The 20,733-nt window shown below is 43.6% G+C and overlaps 1 protein-coding gene across 3 annotated transcripts in view; it reads left to right on the top strand.

Annotated features, from left to right (window-relative positions):
• The first annotated feature begins 2,739 nt into the window (after positions 1-2,739).
• ths (thisbe) overlaps positions 2,740-20,733 on the top strand; it is a 119,760-nt gene continuing 101,766 nt past the window's right edge. Inside the window, exon 1 of one of the 3 annotated variants that reach the window (XM_012367102.2) lies at positions 2,740-3,516. Coding sequence is in view for 2 of the 3 variants with exons in the window: in XM_012367095.2 (XP_012222518.2) it covers positions 10,169-10,230 (62 nt within the window). In the remaining variant the exon portion in view is untranslated. Of the gene's footprint in view, positions 3,517-10,077; positions 10,231-15,399; positions 15,994-20,733 lie in introns of those variants that run through there. The other 2 variants (XM_012367095.2, XM_012367100.2) reach the window with 2 other exon arrangements.

Raw genomic sequence — 20,733 nt, 5'->3', positions numbered from 1 at the left:
AGCCGCAATTGTGATCGGGTGAAGCGACATTGTCTCGATGGTCCCGATACCCGCCTCCCACGACATTGTTGGACGGCCTTATTATCCCCGAAGCTTTTTGATCGATACAGACAGATATCGATAACGCCGCGATGTTTATCGTGCGGGTAGGCTCGGATAAACGCGTACGGTGTAGCGTTACACAAAGAGCGTGATGCATGGCCAAAGGTGGTGTCGGTGCGTGGAACGGGGAGAGAGAAAGGGCGAGGAGAACACCTTGTCTTCTACGGTCGTAGGTGTAGGGCCTCAAAAGGGCAAGAAGAGAGCTCCTCGATTATGCGCGACACGCTCTCACGAAGTTACAATTTGTACGATCTCCAGAGCAGATTTACTCGCGCATTGTACATTAATAAGATCAATAATGTGTGACAACCGTAAACTTATGATTACGTCAAATTTTAACATATATATTTTATATTAAAATAACGATGAATTTTTACCAATTAACACAGTCAATCGATAAATGGTTGTAAGGTTTAAAAAAGTCTCGTAGAATTTATTTATATCTAATATATTTGCGTATCATAAACAATATATTACATAAATTTATAAAAATTATATAAGATACATAGGAGTTTCCAAGACAATAAAATCTGTATTCGGGATGTCTTAAATGTCTCAATGAAGACATGCGAAACATCTTTCTTTCTTATCAATGCTCCAAACGAATGCGATAAGCCCATTTTAATCGATATGATCATTAATCGCGCGGCCACGGCACAAAGTGAAACAAGCATCGACCGGTCGAGCACATAATTGAAATCAATCCTTTGACGTTAAAAGAGTAGCAGTGAGATATAGTCCTGCTGCGCGTGGAACCTAACAGTCGGAACTGTTATCGACGTTTGTATTAGGCAATTTTGTTGAAGAGGGAGACCCTTCTACCATCTCGATCAGCACTGTCTGTTCCGTTTCCGAATTTAATATTTCGCATTATCAATACGGAATTCGTCGCGCCAATTTCGATCTAATAACTGATACGCGTACTTCTGAAGGTGACAGCCGAGTGAATAAAGGACTCGTTTTCCATCGCGATGCCCAAAGATGCCTTTGCTACGATAGTTTCAGCAAATTTCAACACAAGAGTATTTGTGAGCTTGCTGTTGCTGAATATGGCAAAATCATACCATAATTGATGTTCTTCTTTCTTCAATTCTTTTGAATTTAAATTTGTAATATTTGTACATAAGTTAAAGTGCGCAAAATTGCCACCGTTGACGAAATATGTATAATTTGTGGATTGCAATATTTAATATCGTTAATCGACGTAATAACCGAGCTTTATCGGTGACAGGAGCGGCGGACTAAAGATCAGCGGATAGCTCCCATCCAAGGAAAGCGAAACGAAGTGGCAGGCGAAGGAGGATAATAAGGTAGGCAGCCTGCGGCACCAGATGATTAATAAATCAGGTATGCCGTTGAGAGAACAGTTTAACCTGTGACCCCGGCGCGATGCATCGCGCTCCTTTTCATTTTTCCTCGTCTCCATCTATTCGCATCGCGCGGCACGATGCTCTCACGCGGCGCGTGAATCCTTTTCGCGAGGGCCGAAACGAACCGCTCGCGCTGGACGGCGCTTCTTCCCTCCGCGCACACGGCGATACAGATACGCATGGCTAATGGCCCGTTCCCACAGACCTTAACTCTGAATGTTAATTGTTGCTTAAATTTATGACAGCCCGTCTACCTCCCCTCCTCCCGCTCCTTTCGACCCGATCTTCTCTTCAGTCGGGCGGCCTCTCTCCGTTCCACCCTATTTCAACCGAATAACCACGGCTATCCATCGCCTAACGACGAAACCGTGAAACAAGCCTGGCGATTAGCGATCTGAGCATTGGCACGAGAAGCCGAAAGCAGCGGGAATTATTGCGCTCCGTTGTCACTGTCGTTGCGGAACTTTGAACTTGCAGCGCGCCAGAATTCGTGACGATAACGCCGACAATGACCAATGATTGCATACAAGATGTTTACAACGCTTATTCCGTTGCTTCTTGCGTGATACTTTTACGCTACTTACGCGAAATATAAAATATCTCCTAGTCTTTATTCCATAAATTAATTACGTAAAACTTTTTTGTCGATTCAGTGCTTTTTAAATTGATTGTTGCTCTACTTAATTTATATAAAAAACGCATTCAACGAATATTATCCGATAAAAAATCTATGTAAAATTGGGGGTAAAATATACAAGAAAAAACGTCATTTTCTTGGTTATTATATTTAAAATATAGCGAGCTAACTGCAAGTTAACACAAAATATTAATTTAAAAATATTATAATATACATACATATATACACAATATGTTAATTTGATTAGTGCTGTCAGTGTGTAAACTATCACATATTTTGCTGATTTTATTGATGATTCATAACGCATTCTGTTATTTCAAGAACGATTCGTGTTATTCAGCTCTTTAAACTCTTTTTGCATTTTTTACTTTATTATATAAAATAAATTTCTGTAAATATACATAAAATATAATCAATGTGTACTCCGAAATATAACAAAATAATATGAAATGGACTCTGGGCTATAATAATTCATCGATATATAGCTTGGGAATGTAGAAATAATTTGCGACACATTTTTTTGAGCATTCAAACAATCACGTGATTATCATATGCACATGACGTCATGTGATTTATTGCGCGTCCATCATAATAGTGGCAGCAGTGCTGGACGCTGGACGCTGGACGTGTACGTTCGTTCTGCGCTTCGCGAGTGTGTTTCTTCGTCGAAGTAAATTCTCCGCACAAACAAGTGTCGAAGATTATTGAATACGGTGGCGAGCGATCATTGTGAATATTAATTAGTAGTTATGGTCGCGCGTTGTATGGATATCAGTCTATCGGTATTCGTACGCAATCAACGATGCGACCGTCGGACATTGCTCGTCGAATTATGAAGCGTCGATGATATGAAGTTGCTTCGTCTTCTCGAACTTTTTAAACAGTTTAAATGTGTCGGTAGTGTGTCAGTAGTGCCAAATTGAGAAATGGACTATTGCTTTGAACAATAATTCAGTCAGTTCAAACAGTCATTCAGTGTGTGCAATTGTAACCTAACCTAACCTAATTTGCCTTACGCGAAACGCGGGCCTCGATGCGACGGCCGTCGCATTTATCGCGTCGTTTCGTATCGAATTATGAGCATCGACGTAAAGTTTCCGATGCTCTTTCGAGTTTTTTAAATGCGTCTCGGGAGTGTTGAAAGTATAAAGTTACGGACGATTATTGTGCTGCGTGTTTATTTATTCGAGAGTGCATCGCGCGCGACGGGAGTGTCGAGTGTGTTGTCGGTCGACGTGTCGATAAAAATAATTGATTGTAGCTATTCCGACGACATCAGTACGTCTCGACTTGGTACTCCATCGGATGTGCTCGTGATGCAGGATTTTTCAACCAGCAGAATTGTTTCGCACTTGTGATAATTGAAAGGCGGAGTCAAAACTGATTACAACAATCGGACATCGGTTGGTGAGTAAAAACATTATCTAGTTTATGTCTTTTTTAAAGGTCAAACTGCTGAAATATCGCGCGTTTATTTGTTCCGGAAAATATCGCGTATGCGTCGATCGGTCTGCACAGTAGGTCAGATTTCTCATTTAGGAATGTCGTAGGAGTCTATATTACGTCTGTACCCTCTTTCTCTTTCTCTCTCTCTCTCGTGTAAGCTTTCGCAGATTTGCGCAATGCCGCTGAAATATTTGTGAAGTACTTCGGATTTCTAGACATAAGTCGTTAAACCCATGATATTTCTCTATGAAACTATCGCCATTCGTTACATCGGAACATAACGCACGACATTTTACTGAACAAACAGTACTAGGATTTATAACACTGGCCGATTTTCTACGGATCATTAGTTTATTATTTCCGCACTAAGAAAAGCTAGGAAAAAATCAGGTGAATTCCTGCGTTCAGCTCGTATAAAAATCTAATGAACATCCAACATTCGTCGTATGTTTATTTTTTTTTTGATAGGTTGACGTCAGTTTTAAAACATTTGTAATAAGATATAGCAGAAAAAACTCTTATCATTATTATTCTTGTAAGGTTATTGTTGAATGTCGAATATGATTCAAAAGGTTTCTTAAAAAAGACATGTTTCCTTCTTGAACATGGTTTTTGTTAGATTTTTTCGAGAGTAATCCGGAAATCCGGATAGAATAGGCCTCTTGAGTTTCCCTCTGAGCGTTCCTCATTGTCGGTCGGGCTTTCGCGGACGAGAAAGGTGAGAGAAAGACTCAGGATCTCACAGCAGAACGAGGGAGCGCATTAGTCGCGTGGTACGCAGACCGGGTGACTCAGAAATTCTTCGAGTCGGACTGACAAGCGAAACGGGTCAGACGCGGTGCACTTAATAAAGGCGAGATAGCGTACCAGGTCCCGAGATTACCATATGAATTGGTGGGCACCGTCCGAAAAGAAATAAAAAGAAATACAGCCGCGCTATCGTTGCGTAGCCGCGAAGACGCACTCGCGCTCGCGCGCGCGCGCCTATTGTGTGTGGTCCCGGACGTGTGCGTGCGCCTGTCATCAGCTGTCAGCGGCGGCTAGCTTGACGAGCCATCGCTCACCTCGCTGTCAACGGGTTTCCATGTACGCATGCTGCAGCACGATGACCGCGCGCGCCAGCGTTTGCGCACGTTCCACGCAACCGGTTTCACGGACACGCCGCGACGTCACCCTGCTTCGCTCGCGCCGCGTTGCTTTATCGCTTCCCGCTAATTTGATTCCGGACTCGATCCTTCGGTGGATAGGCAAATTAGGCGGCTAGGAATTGAGAGCTCCAGCGACCGCGGTCGACATGTTAATCCTTCCTCGAGGAAACGTTCTGTCGTGAGCAGAGCATATTTTTTTTATTCCATCGGATGACATATCATCTTTCATCGATCATTTTACTACGGTTTTCATTTTAACATTTATATTTTTAGTTTCGTACATTTTTATTTTCCAAAAAGATGATTATTTTTCTCTTAAATTATTCTACAAGTGAGGTCTGATCTTTTCGCCATCCAAAAGTTTCCAGAAGTTCTCTACAATAAAGAACTATCTTTATCACGCGACTGAATCGTACTCGAAATAATACGTGCGTCTTTGGAGCTGATCCAGCGTGTGGGTACATTTTTCCGCAGCTGCACAATCTATTGCCTGTTTTAAGTAAAGCGACCGCTGGACAGCTTGCTTCATATGTGACCAAGCTCAAAACCAGAAAACTGAGATACTAATAGCCGAAGGTAGCAAATTACCTTGGCATCAATCACGCCTTCCGCTAAAGAAGCAAGAACATTATCAAATCGCGGCGCGTTAATTTAATTACCGGCTTCGATAGCTATGCTAATTACATCTTGCGATACTTGCTCATTAATCTTCGCTTCGCGAAGGGACCGCATTGAATCGTGTGCATTAACGATTCCAACGAGACAAATAAAGAAATGCCGGCGGTGGCTATAAATATTCGGCGTCTGTCGCGCCGGCGAAAGGGTTAAAGTCGCTGCAACCGCGAGCGAGGCGAGCGAGACGGTAATTTGACACGGATCTGCACACAACGACTGTCGATGTTCACCGACGATCGTTTAGCGAACTGAGGCGGTGCGGTGGTGTGAGGCGCGGTTACCGATTTCCTGGACGCGTCGAACGTCCTCGAATACTTCGAACGAGACGGCATAATAATGTCATTATTAACATTGTGAGATTTTACGACGCGTTAATTTGCGCCATACCGCCTCTTCCTCTCTCTCACACCGTCATTAAGTCCGTTTAATTGGAAAAGGAATCGCGTGACGTCGCGGTATGTCGAAGCGAATCATTACGCCGTAAACAAATGATTCGAAGAGCGAAAAACCGGTTTTTTTCGAGAATTGAAATTTTTACCTCTGGGTTCCGGATACTCGTGCAAATAGTTTATATTCTGATCTTCGGCGTGCCGGAGCGCAAAGCTGTGTTTCTTTATAACAATTACAGTACTCGTAAAACGTAAAAAGCGCATATAAATCAACGAAGAATTCTTTGCATTAATCGATGTAGATGAATAAGATAGCACACACCCTTTGCCAAGAGGGATGCGATACTGAGAAATCGGCTTAGGTAGAACAATAGAGTTACCGTACAGTTGCGAAAGTAAGATACGCCTCCATTTGCCGGAGTCGCTGTTTCGATCTTCGTGTAGCATAATCAAGTGCGTATTTCAGATAAAATTACATAAAGATACATAAAATCAGAAAATACAAGTAAAATCATTAACGTTATTCTAAAATATCAATGTTTCAAAAATATATTCACACTATCTTTACGAATAAAATATTGTAGCCACAAATAAAGTAATAATTTAGAATTATTCGAATATTCCTTTTATCTGTTAATTTGTGGATTAAAGTTGACTCTGTTCTTAGAAAATGTTAAGCAATAATTTTAAATTATAAATAATTATTGCAAGTTTTTATTCATAGCGGCATAAAGAAATTGTTTCTATAAAAATGGTAATATATATATATATGACATAATAGTTGCAAGAATTTTAATACGAATATCACATTTGCGTGCAAAAAATTGTAGACTATGGATTACTAGTTGTGCTGGTGATTTCATTCTTTTTCTGCTGTACGCGTCAAAGATTTATCTGACAATGAGTTAAAACGTAACCGCTGACATATTTGACACTTCATACGTAAGGATCGTTGTGAACTCAAGACGAAAGTGTGAAATTTTTGCGTAAGACTCGCTATATGTGTACGTGATCGCAGACGCCAGGCTTCGCCAAAAATAACACTCATTGATTTGGCGTTCTGAATGAACGAGCTCGCGGTGGAGATTGAGACAGCGAGCTCGTTGAGAGAGAGAGAGAGAGGTGCAGTTATGTATGACCATCGAGAAGAGAATGGCACAATATCCAAGAACGTGGAAGCTCCTCTTTTCTCGGATATACGTTTCAGTACATACATACACACATATATAAACGGAATAGATGGCAGACGGTAGAGTCGTGCGTCGCTGTGCCGCCTACGTATCGTGGTAATATCACCCTCGATTCTCGTGTCCGATTTTGACTATAAATATCCTGAATATTCCGACCGATAGAGCCAGCTTCTGCTTTATTATCCGTTCGTCTATACGCGAGATAGTCCTGCTATAATCAACAATAGATGCTGCGCTCGGCTAGACTTCTTTTGTGTCGTCATTTATATATACATATATCGGAGCCGAACACTGAATAAAGATTTTCGCGCAATGTCCGCTGCGATTGCGGATAAGTTTGCGGATGAAGGCGAAGTCAATCGCTTTTATTTCCTCGCATTTTTTTCTGTTGTGTTGACGCCACCGTCTGAGGTTTGATGATCGTTGCACATCGCGATGATACATTGCCATTCCCATTTTATTGCTCATTTGCACATAAAGAGTCTCTCGTCTTTGTAATTCGCGATGAATAACTTTGACATTGATGCGCGTTTCGGTCAGATAGTGAATTTGTGTCCATAAGCGAGTGCAAAGTTGAAGAATTTTCCGGCTATTGTTTGCTTTTCTGCTATGCCTCGGTCGTTCATTTGTAAAGCTCGCACTTGACATTCCATCTGAAATACAAGAGTTAGAAACGCCGTGGCGTAATCGCCTTGAAAATGACGCCGTTGTGTATGCGCATTACTATCGCGCCGCGACATTATACAGGATTTTCCAAATATCGTTTTATTTCAATGTCAAAAAAATTATGTAATCTATTGTCTTCCATTAACTTGAGAAAATATGGAATAAAAGATCAAATAAAAGATAAAATATCATTTGATATCTTAGTTCGATAATTTTTGTAAAAGAAAATATATTATATATGTTAGAAATAAAAATTAGATGCATTTTAATGAATATTATTGTACTGAGTTATAAATATATAAAACGGGTAAAGAATGTGTGGCACGTTATTATGAAAGTGATAATTAAAAGTGATTAAAAAATTATGAAAATATTGTACATGGTTATATTTTGTTGCAATCAAAGTCGAATTGCAATTTACTGAAATATTCAGCAAGCAAAGTCATAAAATTTAATGTCTTAAACGTTTAGCAAAAGTTTCATCTTTGGATAATAAAACGACATTTGGAACGAACTGTACAATCACTGTTATTATTTGCAGCTACATGCCTCTCGCGCTGTACGTGCGTAAGGCAAACGTAGAACCCCATGCGTCTCCAAGTTTATTTTATGCTTACTACGCTTGGGCCTGCCTCAACACTGCTTCCTCTCGTTGCTCCTATACCTCTCTTTGCCATTCGTATAATGAAACGGTAATTTCTCCTCGCACGTGGCTGATTTCTTTACGAAGACGACGTTAATAGTGCCTGAAGAGTATCGTTTAAACTGCCGAAGAACGTGCGCGCGACACGTTCACTTCTCGGCTGCAACATTAGAACTTTATCTACTAATTACTATAATTGTATTATTGATACTCGTGCGATTATGTAAATAGCGATATATGAATATACAATAGCCAAGTGTTACGCGAGTCTGACGCTAACGCTGAGAGACTTGTAAGACTTCTAATTTTGGCGTCATATCGATTTTCACGTTGTCATGAGTGACGTAATCAAAATTGTTTCCGCATCTCTGGTGACACTCGTCGTTTTATATCGCGGAAGCGCGCGACGATAAAAATGCGTCGACGAAAATGATATCGATTAGTGACATTTGCCGCGACTCAAGGTTAAAAGACCATCGTGAAAATGTCATGTATCGGTGAAGGCAGCGTTAACGAGAGGCAGCGGATTAATCGCGGATGAGAGAGCGAGAAGCGCGGTATCTTGCTCCGGGAATTTCCTTTTATATTTTTCGGCACTCGGTCGGAGTTAATGGGAGCTTGAGATACAGGGACACCGTTGACGTCATTCGGCGCTACACTCACCACTACAACGCTAATCGGACCGCATCTCGTGATGCACTACGACGCGCGCGACTCCTTTCCTCGAGTTAGTCGATAGCTTCTCCGGCAGCATGAAAACAGGACGGGGAATTAGCTCTGCGGTTTCTAATTTCTACTCGACACACGTTACGGGCCATCGAGAATGTCGGCGGAGTGTGCGTAGGTTGAGATTCTGACGGATCTATCCGCAAACGTAAAATGCGGGAAATCTTGGACACGAAAGCGGACAAGCGCGTTTGCGAAGCGGCATTAAGAGGAGCGTAAGTTCCGCGCGCGTCAGCCACATAAATTAAAAATTTGTCGCGACCAAATATTTTGTCGTCACACCGAAAACGGATCCACGCCTCTGCAATTCTGCTATTTGTTTCGCCGTCCCGTCCGGGTTTATCGCGATCTCACCCGACGTATATACGTTCCGTCGTACAAACGCAACGCACATCGATTGCGACTATCGATTGCAATGGACGATTTTCGTCCGGAGTCGCACGTCGAATAATGTCCGTCGAATAAAATCCGGTATAATAAATGTGTGTACGAAAGGCGCGGCGCGGTTAGCGACGCGGCTTTGGCTATGGCAGCGATACGACGATTTTGTTTTTCCGCCGAAACGGGGCGATCGTGGAAATGGATTTTTGCGTGGTCGCGTCCCAGACTGCCGTCTACTTACGTGGGTAGATATAGAGTCAGCAACGCCCACGTCGTCGCCGGGCTGCTGCTGCCGCTGCTGCTATTGCTGCTGCCGCCGCTGCCGCTGCTGCTGCTGCTGCTGCTGCTGCTCCTCGCCGGCGAGGGTGGTAGCCACCGCTGCTGCCGGCGCTACGCGAAAATGTCAGACTGGCCGGCTGATACGTTATACTCCCACGCGTCGAAAAGTAGGGCAAAGTCGATTCATTCATCCACTGATTCATAAGAGTGGGCGTAAGAGCGTAAGGGTTGCGCGGGGCCGCCGGCTCGCCCCCGTCCTCTCCCTCTCTCTCTTTGTGTACAACGAAGATCCTTCCCCCTATCATGGACGAGATAAAACGTTAAGACTTCTTCGGAATGTCCCCTCACCCGCGTCTACCACCGACCGGCGTCTTCCGCGATTTCCTTAGCGAGCTAGCCGGCTCATCTCGAAGTGTATTCTCAGGAGTGAAAACGCGTCGCGTATCGCGGAGAGTTTACTCGCGCGTGAATACCATTGTGTGTTTAGAAGATTATATCAATCGTCGCGAAAGAAATATGTTGAATCACGTGATGAACCAGTGCAGGATGTCGGCTTTTCTGCGTGTGTTATTGTATAGGTAAGTTCCTTGACGCGAAAGATTTTGCTTCTGTGTGTTTGCTGCGATTTGATGTAAACCGGAATGCGATTGCGCCAACATACGTAACTTTAAAGCAAATCAAACACGTGTCTTCGATCACTGAAGGTCTTAAAAATATAATCGAACAACGAGACTTTTGTGAACATCAATACTTGTGAATTGCCCATTAAACGAATAATATTTTTGAAAAATTTTTACTAAACACTTTAAAATTTGAAAAAGTTAGCTTGTTTGCGCAATCTTTTATCTCATTAGTTTAATTTGCACAGTTATGTGGAATTCAATTTTGATGTGATACTGTTGTATAAACGAAATATTACATCGCTTTTCTGCGTTAACGTTGGAAGTGAAATCCGCGTCGATCTGTCTGGGAGGAATTTCTCGTCTGACGCAAATTCTCCGCACGTGGCGGCGACGCATATATTTTCTTCCCTACATCTCTCCCGCATTTTTATCAAAGTAAATATACAAATAACCACGAATGTGATTTCTTTTTTTACTGAAATCGATAATCACAATTCATCAAAACGACAATAATCGTAAGTGTCGGATTTAAACCGATTGTTTTGTAAACTATTGTTTGCTCAAGTGTCGCGATAAAAAACAAGTACCACGTGAATTAGATTTGACTTTTCGGCAATTAGCGGTCGTTTAAGTAAAAAAGTTTAAGATTGCAACCACAGTATGGTGCGAGTAGGGATTATTCACGTCGCCGGAACCACGAATATTCACCTCTTTGCCGCTCTTTTGCCACTGACCCACCCGCTTTTAGAGTCCGAGCCGTCCACCGGATATCCTATACACTAAACACAATGCACCGTCTGCTATTTCTGGCTGTGCGCCATTGTCGATAACCTTTGCATTGTCGAGCCGATGATGGGAGTACCGCGATAGGAATATCGTCTGCAGGATAGAACCAGTATCCGCCGTCTGTCGTTGGCGGTTCGTGAAATTGGTTGAATCTCAATGGTCTTTCGGCAATGCCGAAGGTCAGAGGTCGTTTGAGGAAGGTCGCAGCAGCGGTCATCGGAGAGACTGGATGATACAAATAAGACTGGACTTACGCGTCGAGAAATAATCTTTTTTTGATGGTTATGTCTGATCTCGCGTGTTGTTTTGTACTATTCACTGTGACAAGAGTTGATAGGTTACATAAGTTATTCGAGAGGTTTGTAGACAATTATATATTTTACGATGCTTTTTTGTTCCGCACAATAGTCTCATATTTCGCGTGTAGGCGTTCGGAAAAGAAGCTTGCAAAAATATAAGAAGACAGCGCGGATTTTTGATTCACTCGCCTTTTTTAATTAAAATTCAATAGAACATTTAAATCTTGAAGGCAAACAATGTGTTGAAATGAACGTGTAGACTAGAAAAAAATAATAGTTTGGTGGAGTTTCATTGAATAAACTATGCAATGGCGCCATATGAATTTCGGATGCTTAAAAGCGTCGTGTAAACACAAATCAGTATCCTGCGTAAAATTCAAAGAACAGGGGATGTTAGACTTCATCGTGATCTTCTTTGCGTCGTTACTCATACGCATACGTTCTAATCTTCAAGGAAGAGCAGGAGGAGACGGAATGAGGGAAACGAATGAGTCGCCCGCCCACATTTTCCTCCATGGCTTTTTTGTTCCCAGCTGGCGCCCTCGCGAAATTAGAATTCGGCGGCCAAAAATAGAACGCTGATCACAATAGTGCGGACCGGCCGAAAATAAGAAAAATTGTCGGAGAGAGGTTTCGAGTTTCTCGATATATCGCGTATTCTTAATGCGGGACGCGATTTAATAAAGAAGAAATACGATCACAAGGAGATATGAGTGTAACGCTATGACGAATTCTATTGATTTTCGATGTATCTAAACGTATAAATTCATACACAAGCAGATATATCATTTTCACTGGATTATTCTGCATATAAATTTTCTGATGTATATCTTTTATGATTCTAAATAATTTTATTTATGAAAGTTTTATTGAATATATCTTTATATTAACGTTTCTTTCCCATGAAGGTTGCTGGGTTATATTCTTGCATAGCCAAGCGCGTAAATAATTCTAAATGACTTGTCCTCGAGAGAATCAACACAGACAAAACCTACGAAAACCCGTGGAACCTTAACTGCCGTTTCGACGGTACGAGCTTACCTGAGAATCTTTTAAACCCATTTTCTCCCGACTTTATAAAGTGGCTCCAAAGGAGACCTATATCCGACGTCCGTGTAATTTTAACGAGATGAAGACCTTTGCCGGCAGAAAAGGTTTTATTTGAGGAGCCTCGCTGCATCGACCGCGTTTGTTGCAGCGTCGTTTGTTCGTTTATGATACACGCGCGTTCGTCTCTCGTACAATGTTGTCTTATTACGAGTTTTTTTTTCATTCTTTTAGTCACACTCGCGTACGTGAGGCGATTTAAGTCGATGTTATATCGCTGCGGATGACATATTCGGCGCTTCCTCCGGAGTTTAATCAACGTTCGAACGTATCAATCAATCCGTAAATCATCTGCCGCGATTGTATTATATGTAATCACTCCGGGGAATAACTGCACGATGTAACGTACCATTTTGATCGGAGGTGCGAGCGCGCATCGTGTGTGGTCCCCGGCGCCCGATCCAGTTTATCGACTAAATCATCCGCTGCCGGTCGATTTGCATAACTTATGCAGCGATCGTTTATTATATAATCGATCTATAGATATATCTGCAGCTTCTGGAGCGCCATGTTAATTATTATTCTGTCTACTTACTCGTGTCACTTAATAATATATAGTACCTAAATTTGTATGCTGTTGTTTCACGTCTTTTTTCACACATACGTATTTCATATTCTGCTCAGGTCGATGTTTATAGGCTAAACGTGTAGAACATGAAACCTTGAGAAAATATTGATTACACAAGAATACATTTTGCAATTATTTTCCCATCGATTTTAGATGATTTAAATAATGAAATCCTTCATTCGGCGTGTGAAACTGCAGATTACATTCATTGCTGCGTTTCTGGCATAGTTAATAATTTTAAAGCTGTTCCATTAAAAGTAGCAAAAGAGGCGATGAATAGGTAAGCCGTGTCGCCGGTGTTGTTTCTGCAAACATTACTGTCAAGTTGAAGACGTAAATCAAACGCGTACAGGTATCATCATAAATAACTCTCTGCGCGACACGCGCGTGCGTAGCGCACGTGGTCTGCAATTCTTTCGATTAACTCCTGCGAACTTTGTAGCACAGTGATCTGTACGTGTCTCTGTGAATAGACGTGTAGAGTGCAACGGCGAATTTCTGTCCGGAAAATAAAGACACCATTCGATCAATCTTCGTGTGTTAAATCCATGGAATGCACTTCAAACGTTCATTGCGCCGTCTTGCGATCGCGGGTCTTGACCCTTGATATCGGCAATCGAGTTTGGCGATTGCCCAAATCGATCTGCGGATGTAAAGCGCCCGCCAGTGAGCCGCAGGCATAGAAAGGATGTTAACCGGGATGGATGAACGATTACGTAATTGTAGGTTTGCGCTACGCGATAATTTAATTCATAGCAAATTTTCTGAACTCATTTTTTTTTAATATTATTCAATTCGAGTAACAGAAATTTATAACAGATGGCACAAGTAACTGTCAAAAATCATATAACCATTAATTGCGTCGTTGAACAAAATTTGGCTATCGTTATTACATTATTATCACAATTATCCTATTTTTACATCTTTCTTTTTTTTTAAATAATCCAATTGCGCGCGCATACGCGACGGTTTGATTTCTGTTGTTTCGAGCACAAATGAAACTTTCCCGCTACGGGACACGAGAAGGTGTTGGATCATCGCGAGTTGCAAAGCGTTACAAGACAATGCTGAACGCACACCCCGCGGAGACGCACGCGTGAGATATGTACGCGTAATGTAACGCGATAATATGAGTTTTGGAGTAATTGTTTACGCGTGCCAAGTGAGTTATTTGGCACGTGGCCACACGGAGAGATAACGGGAACGGCACCCACGTGGTCGGCCGATTGCCCGCGGGATTTCGCCTCTCTTTCTTCCTTCCGCACCTCCTCGGTGGCTTTTGCTCCTCCGTTTCGTATTCTTGTGCGGTTTGCGTGTACGCAACGCGCATGCAACAAAGAAACGTCTCCGAAACGACGCGGCCGCGGAGGCCAACGACGCTTTTTGTCGCATCCCTTTTAGCTTATGGCTTTATTGCGCGAAACTATTATTACTCTTGCGAAATGAAAGGATAGTAAAACAGCCCGGCCGCGCTGTGATCTTTTTTACGGTATTTTTGACATTTTTATGCGTGACTTGGAGTCACGGCTTGCGTGATATTGAAGCTTTATATAATAAATTTTATTAATATTTTTTACACATGCATATCGTGTTAACATTTTTATTTCGACGAAACACACAGCAAGAGAAACATCTTTTAGCATCATACATTTTATTACCATGCGATTTTGTATTCCTACGTGTAATTTATAGCCGTAGTCATTGCCAAATTTAGTTTTCATTGAATATCTGTTGTGTTCCTTATTGGATAACGACAACAATCGTGTGCATGAAAACCGCGATTTGCTCTCGCTTAAATTTTTACGGATCAAATGACGTAAGAGTCGATTGCATTAGCACGGCGGAACGAGTCAAATCGTCTTCTCGCTGAAAACACGTTATCGTTGCGCATGATGCAAGACTATAACGAAGTCGCGACTCTGAAATGCCGTTGCCGGAAGTTCGTCTCACCCTTCAGCGTGGAGCGCTCGATCGAATCGAAGTCATTCCGAAACATCGAGTAAGGGAGAAAGAAACGAAGACGAGGAAGGAGAAGGAGACATCGTCGGTGGATGCCTCCTCGACAGTGGAGGAGTCGGGATCGTCCTTCGGGTGGCGGTGGCGTCGACGACGACGACGACGACGACGACGTCGTTGGTGGCGGCGGCGACGGCGGCGATGGCGGCGGCGGTGGTGGTGGCAGTGTTGCAAGTGGGGGCACGAAATAAGGGTAGTTTGCGGGGGCGGGGGGCGGTGGTTCGTCAGTTTCCGGGTTGTTCCGGAGTGAGTGAGGGCGTCGCGAGGCGCCACGGGGGACGGGCGGGCAGGAGCCGCGGGCCACGACACGACGAGGCGTCGCGACGTCAGTAGAGCGCCGCGCTATCGACCACCGCCACGAGACACCGTCGTCGTCGTCGTCGTCGTCGTCGTCGTCGTCGTCTTCGTCATCCTCCTCCTCGTCTTCGTCATCATTGTCGTCATCGTCATCGTCGTCTTCCAACGTCGTCCTCCGATACTTTCCCGTAGTTTCTCCGCGAGACACGCGGCGGTTAACTTTACCGGCAATACGCGCCGCGGAAAGAGCGATCGTGCGTTAAGCGGTGTCCCGTACGAAGAAGAGGAAAAGAAGAAAAGAAAAGACAAGAAGGAAAAAGTTGCACCGGCGTGGATCGGAGATTGCAAAATTGTGAGGTATCGCGAGATCGTCGTGTGGTACCGCGAGATCGTGAGGTCGGTTCAGTTTTTGGTGAGGATCGCGACACCGAACGCCACGAGGATCGTACGACGGCGCGGCGTACGCACGCGTGTAATTCGCACGCGTGACCGTCGCGAGGTAACCGCGTCAAGATCGTGCGAGGACGTTGCGTGCGCGCGTGGATGCATACACGAAGCTTCGTCGTCTGAGTGCTACGAGCCACCCCGTGTGAGACCCAATGACTGTCCATCCAGGGACCACGGGACACACATGTTCGTTATAAGGTCAGTGTACGAGTCGCGCTGCGCCTACCTTGCTGAACCACGCGCTTTTTATCTTCTTTTTTTTTATTCTGCGAAGGAGAGAGAAATTCGCAAACCGAGCTCTCTTGATTGCGCTTTTACAAGTCGTTTGCGCTTCGGAACTCGGCGATACCGAGAGATCGGCGTAAATGGAAATATGTCCGATTTCGTACAAAGTTCCGACTTGGTTTCTCGCTACCGGGCAAAGGCGAAGAGACCCCGATATTCGCGAGAGAATTCTTTCACGGCCAGGAGGAAATAACGCGGAAATTCGCTGGTTCTCCTCGCGATAATATCCGGGCGAATTTATGGTGGCTTCTATGAACGCGGACTTATTTCCAGCTGACCTTTAGAATTTCCGAATAAGTGCGTTAAGGCGAGCGGATATGTCGATAAGCAGACTGTCGTCTCGACCGCCCCCGCGATCGCTTTACGCTTTCGCGTTTCGCGAAAGGAAGAAGTCGCGGAACCAATGTCGCGCGCGTAGATTTATCGTCTCCGACTTTGTTCCGCTACATTTTCGCGAGAGAGCGTTCTTGAAGTCGCGACGGTGAAATCCATTCTAATCGCGACGCGAACGCAATCGTCTCCCCTCGCTCCACTTCGAGCCGGCGACTGGCGAGGGGGCGAGAAGAGAGGACGAGAGAATTCGCTCATGGCTAGACGACACGGCCACTTGGCCCAAGGCTGTATTAAAGGGATAGATCCGTTTCTTTCTTCTCGCCACCGCTCCAGTCTCGCGCTCGTCCGCGCATCTTCCTTCCGAATTTTGGCAATCTCTTTACTTTTCGTGCAACTAGCTGCCCGAGATTCGTGCGGAATGCACGGTATTTACAGCGCGCAGATATTACTCGACTTCCTATTTAGCTCGAGCTGCATATGGAAATTGTACGGATGCATTAACGCAATTGAGTGTGCCATTCGAGCGCCGAAAATACGGGGAAACAAATGTGACTGCCGAGATAGGTCGCGCGGAGACATCGATTGAGGAGTGGAAGTTTCAAAGAGGCTGCATAAATGACACGATGCGTCCTATATATTTATTTTCTCCGATATTTCCATTTTCTAATTGCTGCGCGCTGCAACGTGACATTATCGACGCGATAGTTTTGGAATAAAATCTTCAATTCGAAATCTTGCAATATTGCAAAAGGAATTGCAATGTGTTTAAATTGCATTGCGAGCTATCATTTGTCTTTATTATTTTTTCTAACTCGTGTCGCTTGAATTTTCAACAGTAGTGATGTGTCTAAGCTTTATGTAAAATCTAAAGAATTTATTATTTTCTTCTTGTGCATAATATTATTTGTGGTTAATTTTTACCATACATATTGCATAAGATTTTTCAGAGTCGCTTGTTCGATACTTGCCTAAAATTGTTACGTAATGCAGCGGTTGTGTGTCCCGTTCATAACTCTGCTAGTTCGTGTTATCTCATCGCATTTAAACGGCTCGTATGATTATATTTTGTTGTCAATTGTATATTCTTCTAATATTTAACTATTATTAAAAGAGGAACAAACGTGTAATTGTAATTTATGTCAGTGACAGAATTTTCGAATGTACCAACCAACCGTAATTAATCAGTGTTAATTAAGTAACGCCCCATTAGTGCTTATTTTGAAGGAAGTATACAAGACTTTTATAAAATTATGCGCACCAAGCTTCGGGCTACATGGCGTGCAGTTTGTATGTGTTATTCCGGTGTTCCGTCGATGAATCTTGTGCAGGAAGGACCTCGAACCCTCGCGATCCGCGTCCGTACGCGCAGCAATGGCCCTTACGCCTCGCGAAGCCTCGTCAAAAGCGAAACCCTCCGCGATATTTCCGAGTCAACGACGTTCTCGCTTGTGCCTCTCATCTGCCTGCGTCCCCCGCGGCCGTATAAAAGGCCCGCGCGCTAGACTCGACATTGCGAGGGGACGATTTCCAAAGGAATTTGCGATTAACGCGTCATCGCCCCATTGCGCATCAATCTGCTTCCGTTTGTCGACCCGCGGGCGACGCTCGCGCTCGGTAGTGGTAGAAACAAACATCCGTACCCCACGGACTGTCTGCGATTTCCTCCGGTCGTGCGTCTTCCCGAGAAAATGGCGTCGGATCGATCGGACTTATCGTGATCCGTCTAGAAGCCGGGTATGATGCAACATCTCGTTTTCTCACTGCTGACTCATCTGCATCATGGGATGTAAAACACTTAAGCTTGATTGTGTGGGAGGGAATAGTTTCTTAGTTTCATCAATTATAAACTACATATTATTATTAAAGTCATCTATAGATTACAATATTTTGCTGTAAAAATTTAACTCTGTTTTCTCGAAGAAGAAAATTCTCGAAGAAGAAAATTCTCGAAGAAGAAAATGCAGGCGGAAGTAACAGAAAACTTTTTTTCGTTCTTCTTTTGCAAATGATGAATTTATCGAATGCTCACTACTTTGTTCCGGTGTTAATGAAATTAGAAAAAAAATATATTTAGCCTGGCGTAAAGTTCAGTCTAAATTAAAAGGATACCGAACCTGCCAAACTTGAAAGGGTGCCAGTGCTTACGGTCTCTAGGTTAGCGAACTAGGATATATACCTTGGCCCTCGCGTATATTACAGGATCGAACTAGTTTAGCAAGTTGAACGCGGCCGAAAGCGCACGAGGTGAACCTTTCTCGCGTTGAATTTCAAATCCGTGTATCCCACGGGAGGAATTGGCGTCTCTCCAATCGCGATTCGACGCTTACCTGCACGTACTTCTTCTTTTATCTATTCTTTTTTCACCGCCTGCTCCTTGTACTGTCGTTTTGTCGCGATTCAAGCAAAGAATAAAAGCGGGTCGTGAAGATTTGCCGATAGTATTAGGAAAACGCGATACAATTTTCTTGTAAATTTTGAATATCTATAATAATTATATTCTTTGCCTTATTTTTTAGATATTTCTTATCTTTTGTTAATATATAACTCGGGAAATTTGTTATACGGTTAAAAATGTATAGCCATTAAAGAGAAGAGATAAAAAATCGAGATAATCTCAAGATCTCCGTTTTCAAATTCATATTGCGAGTCGTACGCGTCGTCTTATTTTTGCCAGCGGCGGCGAATCTTTAAGCTTCGAAAGACCGGCCGGCGAAAAGATACTGGGAGCCTTGACTCAGTCACCCTGAAGTTTCAAGTGTCACCGAGTCCGTGCCGTCGCATACGACGCACCGCTTATCTGCTAAGCGCACGGCGCGTCGTAGAACAACGGCATAGCTCTCGTGCGCTTGGACACGCTGTATCCTCGCACGTACCGAGAGACAGGTTGTATTGTTACGGCCATTGTCGTCACGATGCGGATTTTGTAAAACCTCTTACTCTATCCTACCGCCGTAAATACTCGGCGCAGCGCGATCGCCATGCAAGAAGGCCTGCCAAAATATTGGACGTCGTTGCGGCGCTCCGGCCGACAAGCTGCATTTTTTCACGTAGATTGACGTTTACGGGTTGTTCGTTATTTATTTGCAGGCGTGAATGCCAGAGTGCGTATGTATACGTGACTCTTCTCAAGGCGGCGGATTTGACCCTAGTTTAGTAAGATTTACGCTCGCATTGAGAATAATTTGCATAACGGCCAGCTCCGCGGAACGATCGCGGATGAATTTACACATTTTCTTACGACCCGCGGAATTTAATGATATTAATGGCGCGAAATGTTTTCTCGCATTGGTTCGTCGGCTTCAATTAAAGATCTCGAACAAATAGCATCGCGCGAAATTTATTTCCGCGTAAATAAACGCGCACGTTTGTCCACAAAAAGTCGTTGTATCTTGTTTTCCATGGGTATTTTATCGGCAATAATATAACAAAATAGTAATAGAAAGAACGGCGCTACGCGGCTCTCGGTTGCCGTTGCGGGGAACCGATTGCTCCTACGCTTCCTCGCCGTATACGAATCCCCCTTATTGATTTTTACAACGCGCAGCTTCGTCGTAAAAATCGACAAGGAATGTAATATGACGTTCGCGCCTTGCGTGCAAGCGCCGTGTCTGACGCTGCAGCGCGCGTCATTCGCGATGGTAAATTCGCCGAATTTAAACCTCACCAGCCAGAATTGCGATCCGCGAGCTAAACATGGAAACCTGTGAACCCTCTGAATTCATTTGATATGTGACCGTTATTTTCCGTGGGTGGAAAACCGCAAGACCTTGCACAATTTACACGTCGTACGATATATTTATAATGTTAATTAATAATATATAAAAAGATTTCGTAGATTATAATAAATTATCAATTTAAATTGGGCAAAAGATGGAGTGCAAAGGGAAAAATTGTAATGTTTCAACGCTTTGGTTACCAGTGCGGATATTGGTATCCCAGATATTGTATTGATCGCGGCAATCGATGAATACTGTATCGCGCGCGAGTTTACTCCAGTTAGAAAATTCCCCTGTATATCACCGCCGTCGCGGCGAACGATGTCCTACCGTTACGTCGCGCGCGAAAACTTTGCGAAAAATTCGCACCGAAATTGACAAACGTTACTGTGCCCGCGTACGTAATTCGTAGCGCGCGGAGCGAGCCGTCGCCGAATTGCGCAACTGCCATTACCATTTTGGTTCCGAAACTTACGACGTTTCACGATTTATATATCGAATGCTCGCGCCGGTACCTGTTTACGTTGGCGTCGTGGCAGCGCGCTGTAAATCAGATTTCGGCGACGCGTGGTCCGGCATTGTTCGGCTACGCGTCGCTTCGGGA

The sequence above is a fragment of the Linepithema humile genome, chromosome 4, assembly GCF_040581485.1.
Source record: "Linepithema humile isolate Giens D197 chromosome 4, Lhum_UNIL_v1.0, whole genome shotgun sequence".
Taxonomy (NCBI): Eukaryota; Metazoa; Arthropoda; class Insecta; order Hymenoptera; family Formicidae; genus Linepithema; species Linepithema humile.
Note: the sequence above shows the minus strand (reverse complement) of the source record. Positions and strands in the feature narration are given on the sequence as shown.